General features: G+C 50.0%; 1 protein-coding gene and 1 long non-coding RNA gene across 10 annotated transcripts in view; one reads left to right on the plus strand and one right to left on the minus strand.

Annotated features, from left to right (window-relative positions):
• Arhgef40 (Rho guanine nucleotide exchange factor 40) overlaps window positions 1-13,687 on the minus strand; it is a 20,793-nt gene extending 7,106 nt beyond the window's left edge. For all 8 annotated transcript variants that reach the window (XM_034498860.2, XM_034498856.2, XM_076931064.1 and 5 more), the window contains exons 1-16: window positions 13,346-13,687; window positions 10,786-10,983; window positions 8,786-10,022; window positions 8,509-8,676; window positions 7,726-7,852; window positions 7,029-7,125; window positions 6,835-6,915; window positions 6,593-6,709; window positions 4,346-4,441; window positions 4,137-4,252; window positions 3,688-3,814; window positions 2,576-2,698; window positions 2,356-2,499; window positions 1,257-1,867; window positions 904-1,138; window positions 517-603 (exon numbers count right to left, since the gene is read on the minus strand). In XM_034498860.2, coding sequence (XP_034354751.2) covers window positions 517-603; window positions 904-1,138; window positions 1,257-1,867; window positions 2,356-2,499; window positions 2,576-2,698; window positions 3,688-3,814; window positions 4,137-4,252; window positions 4,346-4,441; window positions 6,593-6,709; window positions 6,835-6,915; window positions 7,029-7,125; window positions 7,726-7,852; window positions 8,509-8,676; window positions 8,786-10,022; window positions 10,786-10,983; window positions 13,346-13,687 — 3,906 coding nt within the window. The remainder of the gene's footprint in view (window positions 1-516; window positions 604-903; window positions 1,139-1,256; window positions 1,868-2,355; window positions 2,500-2,575; window positions 2,699-3,687; window positions 3,815-4,136; window positions 4,253-4,345; window positions 4,442-6,592; window positions 6,710-6,834; window positions 6,916-7,028; window positions 7,126-7,725; window positions 7,853-8,508; window positions 8,677-8,785; window positions 10,023-10,785; window positions 10,984-13,345) is intronic.
• A 10-nt stretch (window positions 13,688-13,697) lies between these two features.
• LOC143441728 (uncharacterized) lies at window positions 13,698-16,905 on the plus strand. 2 transcript variants are annotated; one of them, XR_013109373.1, is made up of 3 exons: window positions 13,698-13,826; window positions 14,373-14,556; window positions 15,422-16,905. It is a non-coding gene; the product is annotated as an uncharacterized LOC143441728 (long non-coding RNA). The 2 variants fall into 2 exon arrangements; XR_013109372.1 differs by having other exon boundaries at window positions 13,733-13,870.
• The last annotated feature ends 494 nt before the right edge of the window (window positions 16,906-17,399 follow it).

Here is a 17,399-nt window from a genome sequence, read left to right on the forward strand (position 1 = left end):
GTTTTGCTCAGATTCCTTTCAGTGGGGGATCTGGGTAAGAACTCAGCCTCTTCTGTCTCTCAATGCAATGCTAGGAGACCCTCCTGGATCCCAGACAGTGGTCTAGGAGGTTACTGGAGATTCCTGGAGAATGTTCCTGGGTACATCCATGAAAGATTGTTTTCCCTGAGAGTTCAAGGTGGGGTGAGTTCTTAGGTCTTCCTGGTCCTTTCTCCTAAAAACATTTTCTCATTGTACTTATTTTGTGTGTGTGTGTACAAGTGTATCTGTGCACATGTCTGTGCATGCATGTGTGTGTGTGCGCATGCACACACGCATGTGAACACACGCACAGACTCATGTAGTCACAAACATACTTGCAGTCAGTTAGAGGACAACTACCGGGCAGGAGTCAGATTTCTCATTTTAGCGTGTTGCTTCTGAGATGGAACTCAATTGTTGGTCTTGGTGGTAAGTGTCCTTACCTACTAAGCCATCCTGTCCACACACTTTTCTAATCGTTGAAGAAAAGCTTACCTTGACCGAGGTGGTGAGCGCAGCCAGACCACTCTCCAGTTTATGCCTGTGCTTCACAAACTGTGCATAGAGGTTGAACTGGTCCCCCTGTGCCAGTAAGGAAGATAGTGAGTGTCCCTGGCTGGTGAGAGATCTATGCCTTCTCCATCCCCACTAACCAAGGAGGGATAAGCAGAAGGCACTCTGCCTGCCAAGGATTATCAAGGCTCTTTGGAGAGACAGTGAAGTCCACACAACACTTGAGGACACGTGACACAAAGGCCAAGGTAAGGTACAGGGCCCTCGGGACTTCTCAAGTGGGAGAGGGTAAGGGGACAGCAGAAGTTTCGGAATGATGGATAAGGCAGAACACGGGGTGGGGAGACTTGGAAGTGATGGGTTGCTCACGTGGCGGAGGAAGCAGGCCCCAATGCGCAGAGGGTGGGCGGCGCAGCCCTGAAGCTCTTGTAGAAAGTGTGTCCCGTGGAAGCTGCGAAGCCTCTCTCGGACACTCAGGGCTGCAGCCCAGGTGCATCGAAGCTCAGGAGTTAGCTCGGGCCCAGGCAGTGGCACTGGCTCACTCAGAGTGGTTATGTATTCCTGCTCACAGGCAATCAGTTCAGACACTAGACGCTGCTGGGCACTGTGGGTACAACCGGAGTAAGCAGAGGTGTCACTCTGGCATGGGAAAGAATCACTACCCGCAACAGTATAATGTCCTTTCCGCTTGCTTATTAGACACAAGTGGTCTGAACTCTCACCTGATGCTTCGTTTGCGTTCCATTCGAGGGGTACCTATTCCCCAGGGTCCATCTGGCCCTCCGGCCCGGCCCAATAGCACATGTTCTCGGGGTGAACATGTCCTGTCTACCACTTCGGTACTGGTGACCTCCAGTCCTCGGATCAGCACAGCTCTTGGGGGTCTTCCATCTGCTTCTGGAGCTAGCTCAAGGCTTTCTTCCTCATAGTCCTCCCCACATGGGGTCAGAGAGCAATGTGATGGGGCTGCCCGGGGCCCAGGGCTGCTGGGAAGTAGCAAGGAACTGAGGCTGGGTGAAGGGCTATGGGCTCCGTGCTGGGCCCCTGCGCTGCTGGCACTGTCTGCCCGACGCCGCCGGTGGCTTCTAGGACTGGCCTCCTCGCCCAGCTGCTGCTGAATCCTTCTTTCCAGTTCTTGGCAGCGTGCCCGACATCGGCCCCACTCTCGAAGGGCTGCGGGGCTGCCCAAGTCCAGGGCCAGGGCTCGCATCTCTTGGAAGGTGCCTGCACTGGGCTCTGGGGCCCTCCGCAGGGCTAGGGCTGCCAGGACAGCTTCACGACCAGGCCCAGCTCCTGCCAGACGAGCAGAGCCCTCATCTACCCATTCGTGTGCCTACAAAAGCCGAACAGGTTGGAGCTAGAGAAAAAAGGTGAAGACACACACCACTCCCAAACACACATCCCGTTCCCAATGGTTCCTCAGTGAGCATAACTAAGCCTTTTCACATAGTGCTTCACCTAACTTTCACAGCAGATGTGTGTAGAGCAGATGTGTGCTGATGTGTAATGTTTACGTAGGACCTTTCTGAGGGCTCAGGTCATTCAGCCTGGGCATGCTAACTTTTTTTTATTTTTTTTTAAAGATTTATTTTTATGAATACAGTGTTCTGCCTGCATATATGCCTGCAGCCCAGAAGAGGGCACTAGATCGTACTACAGATGGTTATGAGTCACCATGTGGTTCCTGGGAATTGAACTCAGGGCCTCTGGAAGAGAGTAGCTAGTGCTCTTAACCTCTGAACCATCTCTCCAGCTCCAAGGTACCACTCTTAACAACTGCCTGACCAGTTGCTCCAGGTTGAAGAAAGAAAATCAGCTCACCTGCTGGAAGAAGCGCTGTAACCGTAGGGCCCGATGGAGGCCACTCTCAACCTGCTCCAGCCGTTGTTCAAAGATATCTAGAACTTTCTGGGAGGTGATGTCCTCCTCCAGAGCCAATGCTTCCCGGGCTTGGACTAGGCGCTCCTGGAGAAAGGGGTCTGTGCTCAGACTTGAGTTTTGCCCTGTGACATCTCCACCCCCATCTCCTCTCTGTCTTTACCTGCACCTCAGTGCTAAAAGCCCTAAATCGAAGTTCTGTCTCTTGCAAGACTGACAGCGAGTTCCCAGGCACGGTGAAGCTAGCCAGCTGCTCTTCTCCTGGGCCCGACAGCCACTGCAACACCTGAGACAGAGTAGCAGTCTGTGAGGATGGGGAGTCTGTGTAGTGGCCAGATTAAGGTCCACTCAGCCACCGTGATCCCAATATACAGAACCTTGGTTATCTTTGTCTCACTGGTGATGTGGGATTGATAACAATGAATGACAACTGCTCCACAGGATTAAATGAGAAACTGGGTACATCATCTTTGGTAAAGTGCCATATGAAGCAGAGCTGGCAGGAGACACAGGTTAGTGTGCCAGGGCAAGGCCAGGATGAGGAGACAGATAAACTAACTGATATGAATGAAAGGCAGGAGGATGAAAGTTACTTGGATGACAAGACCAAGCGGAATTCCACAGCCACTGAGCCCTGCTGAGTAGTGGGCGGAGACCTAGGCACCAAGCCTGAAGGACAGCCCAGGAGATGGTGTGTTTGTGTGAGTGGGTGTCCAGTTCTTCTTTCTTACGTAGAGCTAAATGGAATCTCCTACTTGTTCTGAAACGTTTGACTAATTCTTTCCTCTAAAGAAAGTCTGGAAGATGGGGTGGAACAGCTGGAAAATGAGAAATCTAAGAACGTTCCTAAAGGCCGGTGCCAACAACAGACACTTCGGAGTCCTGTGCTGAATTCACTTCTCCTGTCCACCTGCGTGTTGTACTAATTGTGTAAGAACGGAGTACTCAGCAGCAGTGTCTCATGCCTGGCAGAGCTAGATCTCAAAGCGAAGCACTTTAAACTCCAAATTCTGTTCTTAAAATATGCTTTTAAATGGGTGGAGACAGATAATCAATAGAGCCAGCCCTCGATAGAACAGCAGAAGCTGAGAGGCAACTTCTCTGGAACACAAAGCCCTGGCCCCCCTTTAGCACTGACTTTGAGATGACCCTAGATCACTCTAGGAGAGGGAGGAGGGAAGCTGGAAGGATACTATCCATGCTTAGTATTAACAGAGATGCAATAAGCAGAGGCTAGGCTCCCAGGCTGAGTACGGGTAATGGGGGTCTCCTCACCTGCTGGACTTGGCGCAGGCGTTGGCGTTGTTCCTGCTGCTGCACTCGTAGGTTGGATAGACGCACAAGTTGGTGAATGGCTTCATCTACTTCCTGGTATAGCACAGCTGGGCCTGGGCCCTCTAGCCTGGGGAAAGAGAGGCGACACTGAGTCTCTGCCCTGGTCAGTTCTATCTTTGTACCCTCAGGGATGCGAACATCAGAGGTGTCATGGCACTGGAAATCAGACTTGTACTGTAACCTCCCTTGCTGAGTTAGCCTGACTGAGATATTTAGCATTTCGCATCCTCCACGTCCTCATTTGTAATCATAACTAGCACACGGGGTGTTGTGGAGGTTATGAGTGTAAAGACACTGTATCTTGTCCAGATAAATACAGAATAAGGACTATATGTCACTTCAGGTTTAGGACAGCTTTCTGCTGACTCCCTCCCACTTGCCTCTCTTACTTGCTGCTATGGGTGGAGCGCAGACGCATCAGGATGGCTCCTCCATTCCTCTGTAGTGCCGTCAGCCGTGGATCTGCCAGCACCTTTTGCAGGGGCTCAGGCATTCCCACCGCCTCCTTGGGACAACAAAACATTTTGAGTTCCAATAGAGCGTGCCCACCCCAGTCCCATCCCTTTTATATCTGTCATTATTCTACCTCACTCCGTACCTCTTCTTTGGGTTCTGCTGTTCCCTCTAGCTCCTCAATGGCCTGCCGTACAGAGGTCAGCACACCTTGGCACAAGGCACACAGCCGTGCCACTTCCTGAAACCCACATACAGAGATAGAGATAAGGGATAGGGTTTAGGATAAGAAATATGCCTGGTGTGGTGGCACAGGCCTTTAAACCTAGCACTCAGAAGGCAGAGGCAGGTGGATCTCTGAATCCAATGTCTGGTCTACAAAGTAAGACCGAGGACAGCCAGGACTATGAAGAGAGATCCTGTCTCAAAAACAAACAAACAAACAAACAAACAAGAAAGAAAGAAAATGGAAGAAAGCAAGCCAGCCAGCTGGCCACAGAATGGAAATGGAAGTCCTGGAGACTTTTGTGGATATAATGCTGGGTTCAGTTGCTGCCTTTGTTGCTTTCAAGTTAGATAATACTGAGTGGGCTTACACACCCTAAAACCCACTTTACTCAATTGTAAAGTTAGAATAAAAGTAGATTGTATAAAATTTAAGGAAATGATGTTGACCTGGCACCAAGCATGGCTGAGGCAGTACTGCTTGTGTGTGAGCTTCCTTTGCCTCTTTTGCCTTTGGTCTTCACTCTAGTGAGTCCTGCCTCCCCTTCATCTGCTTTATCTCCGATGCACAGCCATGCCAAGGAGCTCTGTACACATCTGTGGTTGTGTTGATTCTTCTGTTCTGAGGCACTCACAACACTTGGATTCATAGGAACATCAAGGTAATTAATTGATGGAAGCTACCTAGAGACCATACACAATTGGTACCTTGGATGGTAAAAGATCCTGCACTTTGTGGATACTGAGGTAGGAAGTAGGTACAGAAAGGGGCACCATCTCCAGAGGTGAGGTAAAGCGACTTGCCAGGCTACATGGAACCAACTTCTCCACTCTCAGAACTTTCTAGGAACCCCCATAAGTATCACAAACACTGTTCTACCTGTGTTATGATCTCTTGGTACCTCCTGCTAGCAAGCATACATTACTTAATGTCAAGTTAAGAATTCGAATACTTGGGGAGCGGGGAGCTGGAAAGATGGCTCAGTAGTTAAGAGCATGTATTGCTCTACCAGAGTACCCAAGTTTGAGTCCCAGTGCTCACAAGTAACTCATAACTGCCTGTAACTCCAGATTCAGGGGTTCTGATACGTCTGGCCTCTAAGGGCACCCACACGCATGGCACTTACTCACATAGACACACAGACATATATATGCTTAAAAATAAAACAAATCTTTAAAAAAAGTTTTAAAAGAATTTAAAAATTTGGATGGTGGCTGGAAAGATGGTCCACAGGTTAAGAGCCCTTGTTACTGGGTGGTGGTGGCACATGGGTTTATGTGTAGCACCCAGGAGGCAGAAGCAGGTAGACTTTTGTGAGTTTGAGGCCAGCCTGCTCTACAGAGCTAAGAGACAGTCAGGTCTACACAGAGAAACTCTGTCTCAAAAGAAGGGGGGGGGGGCACTTGTTGCTCTTGCAGAGGACTAGGGTTCAGTTTCCAGCCCCATATGTTGTTGGCTTACAACCTTCTGTAATTCCAGGGGATCTGATGCCCGCCCGCTTCTGACTTCCAGGACAACAGACATACATACATGCAGGAAAAACATTCATACACATAAAATAAATAAATAAATAAATAAATAAATAAATAAATAAATAAATTTAACAACCCCCTCCCATCTTCCCAATGACCAACAATATTTGTATTTGTTCACAGTTCACGAGTCAAAACTGTTTTCCTCCACCTCCTCCTCCTCCTCCTCCTCCTCCTCCTCCTCCTCCTCCTCCTCCTCCTCCTCCTCGTCCTCCTCCTCCTCCTATTTGTTCACAGTTCACGAGTCAAAACTGTTTTCTTCCACCTTCTTCTTCTTCTTCACATTTATTTTTATGTATGTGAGTGCACTGTAGCTGTCTTCAGACACCAGAAAAGGGCATTGGATCCCATTACAGGTGGTTGTGAGTCACCATGTGGTTGCTGGGAATTGAACTCAGGACCTCTGGAAGAGCAGTCAGTGCTCCTAACTGCTGAGCCATCTTTCCATCCGTCAGAACTGTTTTCTAAACTGAATGGAACTGCATCTTTCCCAGCCCCAGTGTGTTGGGGAGACCTCAAAGAGAGACCAAAGAAGAATACAGATCGTCTGTCTGTTTTTTTTTTTTTTTCTTCTGGACTGTCCTTAGCTAGGTCATTTCCAGCTCCCAGGATCCTAGGTGCTGAGAGAATTTACCTGATGTATCTCTGCCCAGTGGTTGGGGGAAAGGTCCCTGTGTCCTCCTAAGTCCCACTGTAGCTCCTCTGGCTTGGCCACTCTTTTTAGATCCTTCTCGGACAGCAACTCAGCTCCCTGTAGACATAGGAAAACAGGAGTTTTCTGCACGGGCCCCTGGTAATTCAGACCAATCTGGGAGATCAACAAGCTTTCCCTCCCCTCTCGCTTACTAATAGCGAACTAGATTGGAGACAACCAACCTGAAATTCACAGAGTTCAGCTGGAGGGTCTTCATGAATGAGGATCACCAGCCGCTGAATGAGCGGAGGCTCGCCAGAGTCCTAAGGACAAAGAAGAATAGCCCTACGCTTTGAACAGTTGAATGACTTGCAATGGCAGCCACTGGGAAAAAGTGAAGATCTCGCAAACAGGCCTGTCTCAAGCAGTTGATTACCTGAAGCTGACTCAAGGCAGGAAGAAGTGCTGGAGGCAGTGGGGGTGCCTTGCGAAGGTCAAGGAGGATGGTCAGCCCCAGTAACTGCAGATCAGGCCTGTGGAGGCAAAGATAGCCAAAGGTGTGTGTGTGGGGGGGGGGGCACACGCGTATGTGTCATGTGTGTATGTGTGTGTGTGTGTGTGTGTGTGTGTTGGGTAGACAGTGTGCTGGGGAGACAGCAAAGAAAGACCAAAGAAGAATACGGATCTTCTGGTTTAACACTAACAGTCTTCAGAAGTTAGCACTACCATATTTGACAGGTAATATGACAAACAGTCATTGTCTGGGCCATGTGCCCAGTAGGCAACACAACAATCAAGAGCCTACGTTGACATGGCTATTGGTCAGAGGGCTAGAATTCTATACATTTAAGGCCATAGCATTTGTCAATAGGTACTCAGTATACACAAAATGTTTGGTGGATGAATAGATCTATGCACCGATAACCTGGGTGCTGGCAAAAAAGCACCGAGAGAGTCAGCGGGGTTGACTTTGAAGGTCACGAAAGGTATCCTAAAAGTCAGATTTGAGAGGTCAAGGTCAAGGGCTTGAAAATCTGAGGGTTGAAATAGTAGGCCAGTGCCTTGTGAAGAGAAGCAGGTCTGCCCGGACTCTGCACATCAATGCCCGGGGTACTGAAGTGTGTGGCGCTCACCTAAGCAGTGAGTGGAGGTAACGGAGAGCAGTGCTCAGCGTCTCTCGGGAAGGCGAGGGCTCCTCAGGAAGGCACGGAGGGGGAGGCGTGATCGTCAGCAGGGCTCTCCCAGTCTGATCTACCCCTCCTGAAGACAGAAAGCGGCCAGGCTGTCCTGGCTGAGATCAATCTTTGACTACCTCCCTTCCACCTTCCCTCCCTCCCGAGTCCACTTCACTTTCCCAAAGCCCCTTCCCACCTACCCTGTGTGTGTGTTTAACATGTCCTTGTTTGTGCATGTGTACACATGCACACATGTACGTGGAGGCCAGAGGTCAGTGTAAGGTCAGTCAATCATTTCCCCACCTGCTTTTTTGTTTTTGAATTTTTTTTTTTTTTTTTTTGAGACAGGATGTTACTGTGTAGCTTTTTGGCTGTCCTGGAACTCACTTTGTAGACCATGCTGGTCTTGAACTCAGAAATCTGCTTGCTTCTACTTCCTGAGTGCTGGGATTAGAGGTGTTCACCCCCGCCACTGCCTGGCTACCATCTTTTTTTTTTTTTTTTAAAGACAGGGCCTCTCACTGGACCTGGAGAAACTCTGGTTCAGCTAGACTGGCTGGCCAATGAGTACAGGACATCCACCTGTCTCAACTTTCCCTTCCTTTCCAGTTACACAACCATGCTATGCCCAGCTCTTACGTGAATGCTAGAGATTCGAACTCAGTCCTCGTGCTTGCAAAGCAGGCACTTTGCCGACTGAGCCATCTCCCCAGCCCCTTTTATTTACGGATGCTCACTGACCAGTCAGAACGAAGAATCCAGAGGCCATCAAGTCCCAAGCTACAAGTGGGTCATCCAAAACAGAAACTGGGGGAGTTTCTTCTGGGAGGCTGTCTCTTTTTATGTCCTGCACAGTCTCCAGGGGCTGTGTTGGCGGCTCAGAAGGGAACCACTCTGGACCTGTGGATCCTGTGCAGACAGATGCGGAGTTACTCTATTCTATTCCCAGTCTCCTCTAGTCCCCTCCCTGGGCCCAGCCAGTTTCTGCCCTTGCCCCTGGACATCACTGTCATCTTACCTGCCATACACTCTGAGGTCAACTCCTCTTTCTCAGTCTCTCTGATCCTCTCTTCTGGAGGCTCATAGTTTTCTGGGGGTGCAGGCTCTTTTTCATCTGCTGGCTTAAGTTCCTCTTTTGATTCAGACTCTGGCTTCCCAGAATCCTCTTTCTCCTTAAGCAGGCTGCATTCTGCAGGTTCCTGTTCACTGGGTGAGGGCAGACTGACAAGGACTTCCTGCTGTCTAGTCTCTTCTTTGTCCTTGGGGGTGAGCAGGGTACTCTCCCCTCCCCGGCTTACAGCACCTCTGCCCGCAGCTCGCTTCTTTCTTCTGTTTCCTTTGCCGGTTCTTCGAGGGGTACCAGGTGGTGCTTCAGCCCCCTGGCCCACTCCTCCCATAGCCTCCCCTGACAGGAGGCAGGATTCAGAGGCTTCCCCCAGAACCTCTGCTGGGGGCTCAGGCGCTTCGAGGACTGCTGCATCTGGGTCTGCCTCAGCCCCTGAAGGTGAGTCTGAAGAGGCTCCGGTGCTACTTCCCTCACCAGGCGGGCGTGCCCCATCCTGATCCCGAGACCCCAGGCCTTTCTGATTCATCCATGCCCGGTGTCTCCGGTGCCGGCCCTTCCCTCCAGTAGTCTTACGAGCGGGTACTGTACGGGTCCGGGAGAGGCCTGAGGCCTCAGCGTCTACGGGGCTTCCCCTCACAGGCAGTGTCACCTCCAACAGCTCCACATATTCACCCTCTGGACCTTCTGCAGGAGCATTGTGTCCATCCCCAGGACTCCGGGTACCAAGTACCTCCTCAGGGAGTGGAGAGCTAGGAAGCCCTGGAGGTCCCGAGGGCAGTTCTGGAGGCAATGTGCTTGGCTGATGTCCCACCATGAGGCCCTCTTTGTGCACAAATCTTGGGCAGACTAGCTCAGCCCAGGGCAGCCGCTGAATTCCAGAGGGTGCAGACAGAAGGCAGGTGCTGAGGCGCCCTGTTGGCCGGTCCTTGTTAATGCCTTGCAGCCACTCAGGTGTGAATAGGTAGGCACAGGCTTCACTAGGCACTGGGAGCTCCTGTACCCGCCCACCTCCTGGGGCCAGACATTTCAGTGCCAGACGGGGTGCTTGGGCTGCTGAAGGCACCACCTGCAGGTAGAAGTCTCCAGGGCGCAGCAGCTGCCAGGGAAGGGCTGCTAGCTGCACTACCACCTGCTCATGCAAGCAGAGTGGCCAGCCCTCATGGAAGAAGAGGAATCCACTATACTGGGCCTGGAGAGAGAAGTAAGAGGCTATACTCAAGGACTCTGCTGAAGAAACCAGCAGGAGGGGGTTGTAAGAATAATTCCACACTAGGCAGGACTGGCCTTATGTGGGTGGGTGAAAACCCTTAGGACATAAAAGGAAAGGACGGGGAAAGGAGGTCATGTGCCAGAAGAAAGACCCAGAACTGTTGATGCTTTGATGAAAAGAAGCTTTCCTAGAAAACTATGTGGGAAGGTAAAAACCCAGTCATCACAGAGATCTGCTCAGCATATGCCACTGTCCTGGAGGAGTCAGAGACAGTTACGCTAGTCTTTATATCTGCACAAACGGAGAATCTTTTCTGAATCACATCTGAGTCTGAGGGAGTGTCTTAAGATATCTTAAGATATTTGAAACTTGTTTTGGAAAAGTCTGGGTCTCTTAGGGGGAGTCAATATTTGTTAAGAGTCAACATTAAAGAGCACTGACTGCTCTTCCAGAGGTCCTGAGTTCAATTCCCAGCAACCACATGGTGGCTCACAACTCTCTGTAATGGGATCCAATGTTCTCTTCTGGTGTGTCTGAAGACAGCCACAGTGTACTCATATACATAAAATAAATAAATCTTAAAAAAAAAAGAATATCCCTATATTGTTAGTATTTGAGTAGTCACAATCTTGGGAGGTCAGCAAATGAGACCTAAGAACTCCTGTGGAGAACAGTATTAGGAAGACTATGTCTCTAAGTGGGAGGAAGTTAGCCTGGCAGAAGAGGGTTGATGGCCACTCACACAGGCTTCCTGCTGGACCTTGGCAAGCAGGTGTTTAGCAGGAACCAGGAAGTCCAGCGTGTACCTCAGTGCATCCTCTTGGTACGTCCTCTCCACCACCTGGAACACCTGTCCCAACAGGGTTGGGGCTGTGGCTTCAAAGGGTGGGTACAAGGCAGCAAGCGTGCTCTGCACACAGTCCTCCACTGGTTCTGGCTCCTGGTAGAGACAATACCAAGCTATAGACACCAAGACATTATAAGCATGGCTCCTTGGGAGTTGGCGGGTCTGCAGACAGCTATGTCTCATATCGTATGTGCACAGTGAGTAATCAGAAAATGCTGGCTGAATGAGCCAAGGGATAGGAGGGGCCTGGCCAGTCAGTACACACAGGCTTACCATAGCTTCACATTTAAGCTTTGAGACTTTGGCTTTAGTGATCCAGGGAGAATTTGTTATGAATGACTCTGGCCAGGATTGTTCCAGGCACTTGTGAATTGAGGTGAAAACTCATCTGGACCCATCTGATGTTTAAGAATTCTGATGGATGGGGTGGAGTATGGGGTTTCTACATAGCCATCTTGCCAATAGAGTCTCCCGAGCTCACCCTCCAGATACCTTTATTATAAGTGGAGGTTTGCCCACTCACAAATTACTGCATCCTAGAGATGGTTGATTGATAGGTGGGAAGAAAGAAGATGAGAAGACTGTGGCTATCTCAGGTCTTTATAGCATCCCTTTCTTCCATTCCCAGAACCTGTGGGATTGGCCACAATGGACTGGGTGGAGCCATTTGAAAGAAGATAAAGACACACCCAAAACTCTTGGAAAAGAGAGGAGGTAGTCTGATGCTATGTATTCCAGTTGGCTTTTTTCTAATTCCAGAGGGTTCTATCTGATAATCTGATATCTGATAAGCTGTGCCCCATTCTGACTACCCCCCTAAGTGAATCGTTCATTGGGCTACCTTTCTTCACCTTATTTCCCAAAAAACAGCTCTGGGGTCTACTTCTTTGCAAGTCCATCTCTCTCTCAAGATAGCTTTTTGAGTTCCTTTTATCAGATGTCTTTGTTGTAAATGAGAGTATTCTGCAGTATTTATCTCTCTACCCCTCTGCATTTATTAGCTCTCTACCCATTGTAGATGGTCCCGTTTTCACCCCAAGACAAAATTTACTTATTTTACTCTGAAATCTCCCCAGCCAGAGTTGCTTAATCCCGGCTGTTTGGGAAGATTAGGGTATTCAGACACCCCAGAGACCAGCATTCTGTGTTATCAGAGCACAAACTTGGCTCCAAGGTGTGGGCGAGCAGACAGACCCTCAGTGTTCTCAGGACTGTGTACGTGGGTGGGAAGGAGGGTAGGGGTGAGGTTGAGTGGGCCGGAGCTCTGAAGTTAGGATCCGGGGAGCTACTGCTTGAGCACCGAAGCAGCTGCAACCCATTAGGGGCGGTGAGCTCATGGCTGAACAAGAGTCGCAGCCACAGGAAACGGCCTCGGCAGGAGGGGAGGAGGGGTCTGGAGCAGGCGGAGGTGGGCAGGAGCCCAAGACACCAGGCCTCTGGTCGGCTGGGACCAAAAGACGAGCGAGACTGAGTCAGCGCTCACTGGCCTAGTTCCTGTCTTGCTCCAACCCTCTACGCAGGGTGATGCTTCCCAGGCTCTCTGTAGACATTGCCCTGGCAGGGCCTCTCCCCCTCCTCCACTGTGCAATGAGCACTATAGGCTGCACCCGCCTGGGCAGTGGGCATCCTCGCTGTAGTACTTCAGAGTACTCCTGGCCTTAAAGTTCCCGGCTTAGTGTTCACTCCGGTTGACATGGGCTTCTGGTACCCTGAGTTGCTGCTCTCGGAGCCTCTACTTCGTGCATAGGATTTCATCCAGCTCCTTCCCTGCAGCTACGGTAGTGCTCTGAAGCAGGCTTCAGTTCCCTGCAGCTGCGTAAGCCTTAGGGAACTTTGTCCCAAAAACTACGGTTTTGGTTCTCGCAACGTCACGCCCATTGGTACTGCGGAATACCCCCTACCCAACCCCAAACAGCCCCCTTACTGTGAGGGAATTTCCCTTTGGACATGCCCTTTGGCCCTGGCCCAGCCACAGCTGTGGCTAGTCCCCCAGGGCCGGATGGGTGGGCCCATCTCACCGGGTTTGGGGACAGGGATGGAAAATGGTGGTTCCAGGCAGGTCAGTTCACATGACCCAGGACAGTGCCCTTTCCAGGGCTGCAGCCAGATCAACTTGCAGAGGGTCTCCAGGAGTGAAAAACTGGGATAGGGAGGGGGAGGGAAAACTCAGCAAAAGAAGACTGGGCAGGACCAAGAAGACCGGGAGTGGGATGTGTGCAAAGACCATCGAAGGATGGGGAGGTGGCACAGAAGAAAGAAAGGGTCACGGCAATACTCGGTGGGGACTAAGCAGGCAGCAGGACCGCAGAGCGAAGAAAAGAAGGGGGGATGGGAGGGTGGAGAGTCTCCGAAGCGCCCGAGCAGCGCTAAGGCGGGCACAGGAGGCACGGGGCTGGGGGCCCGGAGCGGGCTGCGCGAAGGCCGAGGGGACACCGGGGTGCTTCGCGGGACTCACCATGGCTCGGCGTCGGGAGGTGTCCCACTCTCGGGCGGGCGGGGCGGGTGAGCCACCGCCTCCCTCTGGGCGCTCAGTCTCGCCGAGTCTAGCTGCAGGACAGCTCGCACAGCGACCGCGGCTCTCCCCGCTCGCTCGGGAGCCCAGGCCTCGGGGCCCCGCCAGGGAGGGCCGAGACGGCCGCCTGCGCCGCCCCGCCCAGCCCGGGACCCCAGCCGAGACGGCCCCCCCAACCCCGGCCACAAGCCTCGCCTCCGCTCCTCTAGCTGTCTGCTGCCAGCCCGCCCCGCCCCCTCCGAGAACCGCCCAGCTGAGGACGCCCAGCGTTTCCCGCGTCTTCATTGCCTTGCGGGACCAGTTCAGCCTCAGCTCGGGACCCTGCAGAGGACCCGCCTAGGTCCCAGGTTGCCCGGCGGCCAAAAGCCTTCTTCCATCTCTAGGGTCCAAGACACTTCTCCGGTCCGCGGCCGGGCTTGGCAAGGTCCTGGGGCCCAGATCGACCCCACAGGCTTTGGTTCCCTTTAGGTAGAGCTGAAGACTGGGCAATTAGGGTATTCCCCCAAGCCTTGGGCATTTGCCCGCCCTTCTTCCCCTTCCACCTTCTTGGGTCTCAAGGCTCCAGGCGACTACAATGGGCTCCTATGTGCAGTCTGGGGAAGGCGGGGGATGGGGGGAATTACGAAGTAAAGGCTTGGCATGGGGGTATGTGTCATGGCAGAGAGGCCAGGGCCCCGAGATCAGGATCCCTCTATAGGGTCTGGGGACGTTTGTGGAGTTGCTCCATGTTGCCTTTGCCTTTTTCTGTACCTTATACCCCTGTTGCTCTTCAGATAGAGGAAGGGAGGCAGCAGTTCCCAAATTAGACCCCATGCTTTGGTACTGATGCCAGCTCTTTCCTTCTTGTTGCAGGGCGATAGTGACCCATATACTAGGGCTATATGACTATTGGCAGTGACTATTATCTTACACTTCAGACAAAGGGGGTTAGGTTCCTTTAATTTTTTAATTTTTAATTTTATTATTTTAGCCTCACTCCTTTTGCCCCACTGACAAACTGCGAGTATCGCTTCTACGTGGAAAATGAAGGCCGGGTGTGGTCGCTCGGAAGGGCTTGAGGAACCTCAGCGCAGCAAGGGTTTGCCTTGCCCGCCTCTGAGTCACAGATGGACTGACTGGTCCGAAAGGTGGACATTTGGGAAGCGATCTGAAAGGTACCAACTTCCCAGAGAGGTCGTGACGGTATTGGCATTGCAGTTAGAGGGTAAAGTTTATTTAGAAGACGTGTGGTAGTGGATACAGTCGATGAGGCTTGGAGCAGAAGGAGAGGAAAGGGCCTTTGTGACAGGCTCTTTTCACCTTAGGATGCTACATTCTGTCCTTTCTCCTGTGGGTCTGGAGAAGGGAGAAACTTAGTTCATAAGGATGAGAAGAGCCCTCTGGTCCATAGGGTCATAAAAGAATCTCGAATCTTAAGGAGGAACCCTGTGACCAACCGGGAACTGTGGAGCTATTTCCAACCTTCCAGTTAAAGTAAACCTTTCAGTCTCTTTGTCCTTAATGACCAGAAGTTGAGAGAGAGAGAGAGAGAGAGAGAGAGAGAGAGAGAGAGAGAGAGAGAGAGAGAGGTTTTTACTACCCACTGGTGTCTGCCAGGTAAATACTGCCCAGTAGCAGACTGTAGAGACCTTTCAGGGAAGCTTTTTCAGAGGATGTTCTATGCACCTTACTCATCAAACAGATCTAGTTCCCCCGTCCACCGTCTGGAATGATTGAGCCTTCCTTTATTAGAACTTAACATTTCTTATACTCAAATCATTTGGTAGAATCCAGGGTTCCCCACAGCTAGACAGTGGGATAGAAACATACACTATGGAAAAAAAAGATTCATTCAAAGGGTTTGAACTGTCGGCGTGAAGGTGTTTGGATTTAGGTTCTGGGATAAAAGTTATCCCTTCTTTTCAGAAGTTTCAGTCCATGGTGTGTGCTTACAGTGGTTAATAGCCCTTTCTCCGTAGGCATCTCTTACCTAACGGTGTGCGTACAATGCAATCTGAGTTGGTGTGTGCTCTTTCATAGGTGATGTGAAGGGGATAAACATAAAGTCAGAGATAGAGAAGATACCGGGCTAACTGGCCGTCTCCTGCATTACAGATACTTTTCAATGTGATTTATATATTTCAAGTTCTTTGGAGCCTAGAAATTTTCTATTTCACAGAAGAAGAAATTTTATTTTATTGAAATTATGTAACTTTCCATATGCTGTACAGTAAATGGGAAAGCCAGGGCTTGTGCCCAGCTGTCTGACTCCAGGGTTTTCACTCGTAACCAAGTTGTAAGTTACAGTACTTTAGCTGTCACAGTACATAAAAGAACTTTATTATACCACCTTTTCCACTGCCTTACTATCCCATGAATATATTAACGTTGCTTTTGTAATAGTCAGTGCTGAGTTTCTAAAAGTGATAAATGTGTCTCTGTGGGCCAAAGGAGAAAGTCTACTTCTATCCAGACTTGGTATACAATAAGTTAAATTAACTCCTAAGAAGTATTCTGTATAGTTGCAATGGAGAAGCTGTACATAGTGTTACCCTAATGTGGGGAAGACAGAAGAGACAGCTGTGTGTAATGTGTTGCGCAGTCAATGAACGGCCTCACAACAGCCATGCACAGAGGAATGGAGCTATGGGCTGCTCATTAATCCTTAGCCGCCTGAGGAGAAGCCGTGATAAGGGTCCTGTTTCAGTCCTGTACCTCAGTCAAGAGGAAATTGAAGGACCATAAAGGGGAGTTTTAGGATGGGATATGAAGGAGCGTGCTCTTGTTAGCGGCACCTTCCAAGGAAACTGGGTATTAAATGTTAATTGTTTTAGGATAAGAATAAATTAATATTATATAAGCTCTATTTGGTGTGATTTTCCATTACTTTTAAGTTTTATTTGATTGATAACATTTCTTTTAACATTTATAACTCATGGGGCTGGAGATATGGCTCAGTGGTTAAGAAAACTTGTTCTTCTAGAGGTCCTGAGTTCAATTCCCAGCAACTACATGGTGGCTAGGAATCATCTGTAAACACAATCTGATTCCTTCTTCTGGTGTGTCTGAAGATGGCTACAGTGTATTTATATACAAATAACATATACAAATAAATACATTTTAAAAAAAGTTTGTAATTCATGAGGCTGAAGAGATGGCTCAAGGGTTAAGGGCACTCAGACCTGGACCAAATTTCCAGAATCCATCCAGTGGTTCACAACTGTCCTAGAGCATCTGTTACCCATTTCTGACTTCAGCAGGCAACACACACACACACACACACACACACACACACACACACACACACTAAATCTATTATGACTTTTTTCTGACCAACGTGCCATCAAAGCATACCACCAACTAATGCCAATGCATTCATTCTTTACTGGCCTTAATGACTCTACTCTGACCTTATGATAAGTCGCTCTCTGCACTCTGAGTGAAAAATCTTAAATACGAATCAGGGCCCACTAAGTGGCTCAGTCTGTAAAGGTGCTTGCTGCTTCCTGACCACCTGAACTCTGTCCCTCAGGCCCACGAGGTGGAAGGAGGGAACCAACCTCTGCAAGCTAGCCTCTGACCTCCACATGTGCACCATGGAGCACACGCAAATATAAATAAAGGTAAGGAAAAAAAATAATAATATGAATCAGGAGGGCAAGAATGTGACTCAGTGGTAGAACACTTGCCCAGCATACACAAAGCCCTGGATTTTATCCCTATTTTGAAAGAGATTAATTAAGTAAAAATCCAAGTCTGATCTTGGCAACCCCTTCCAATGGTTCCAAGTGTAGTGGGTAACTGGTTTACAACCTCTCCACCTTCTTCTCCACCACCAACCCACCCAGTGTGGTCAGCTGCTAGTGACCCTCCAGCCACGGTCACTTTCCACGTCTTTAAGCATGACTTGTTCCCCTTTTCCTTTTGTGTGGAGTCTTGTTTTCATAATTCTAGTGGTTGGTCTCATTCTTTGGGGCTGTATTAACATGTTACCATCTTGAAGCTCTTCTCTCGTTAG

Source organism: Arvicanthis niloticus, chromosome 3 (assembly GCF_011762505.2).
Source record: "Arvicanthis niloticus isolate mArvNil1 chromosome 3, mArvNil1.pat.X, whole genome shotgun sequence".
Classification (NCBI taxonomy): domain Eukaryota; kingdom Metazoa; phylum Chordata; class Mammalia; order Rodentia; family Muridae; genus Arvicanthis; species Arvicanthis niloticus.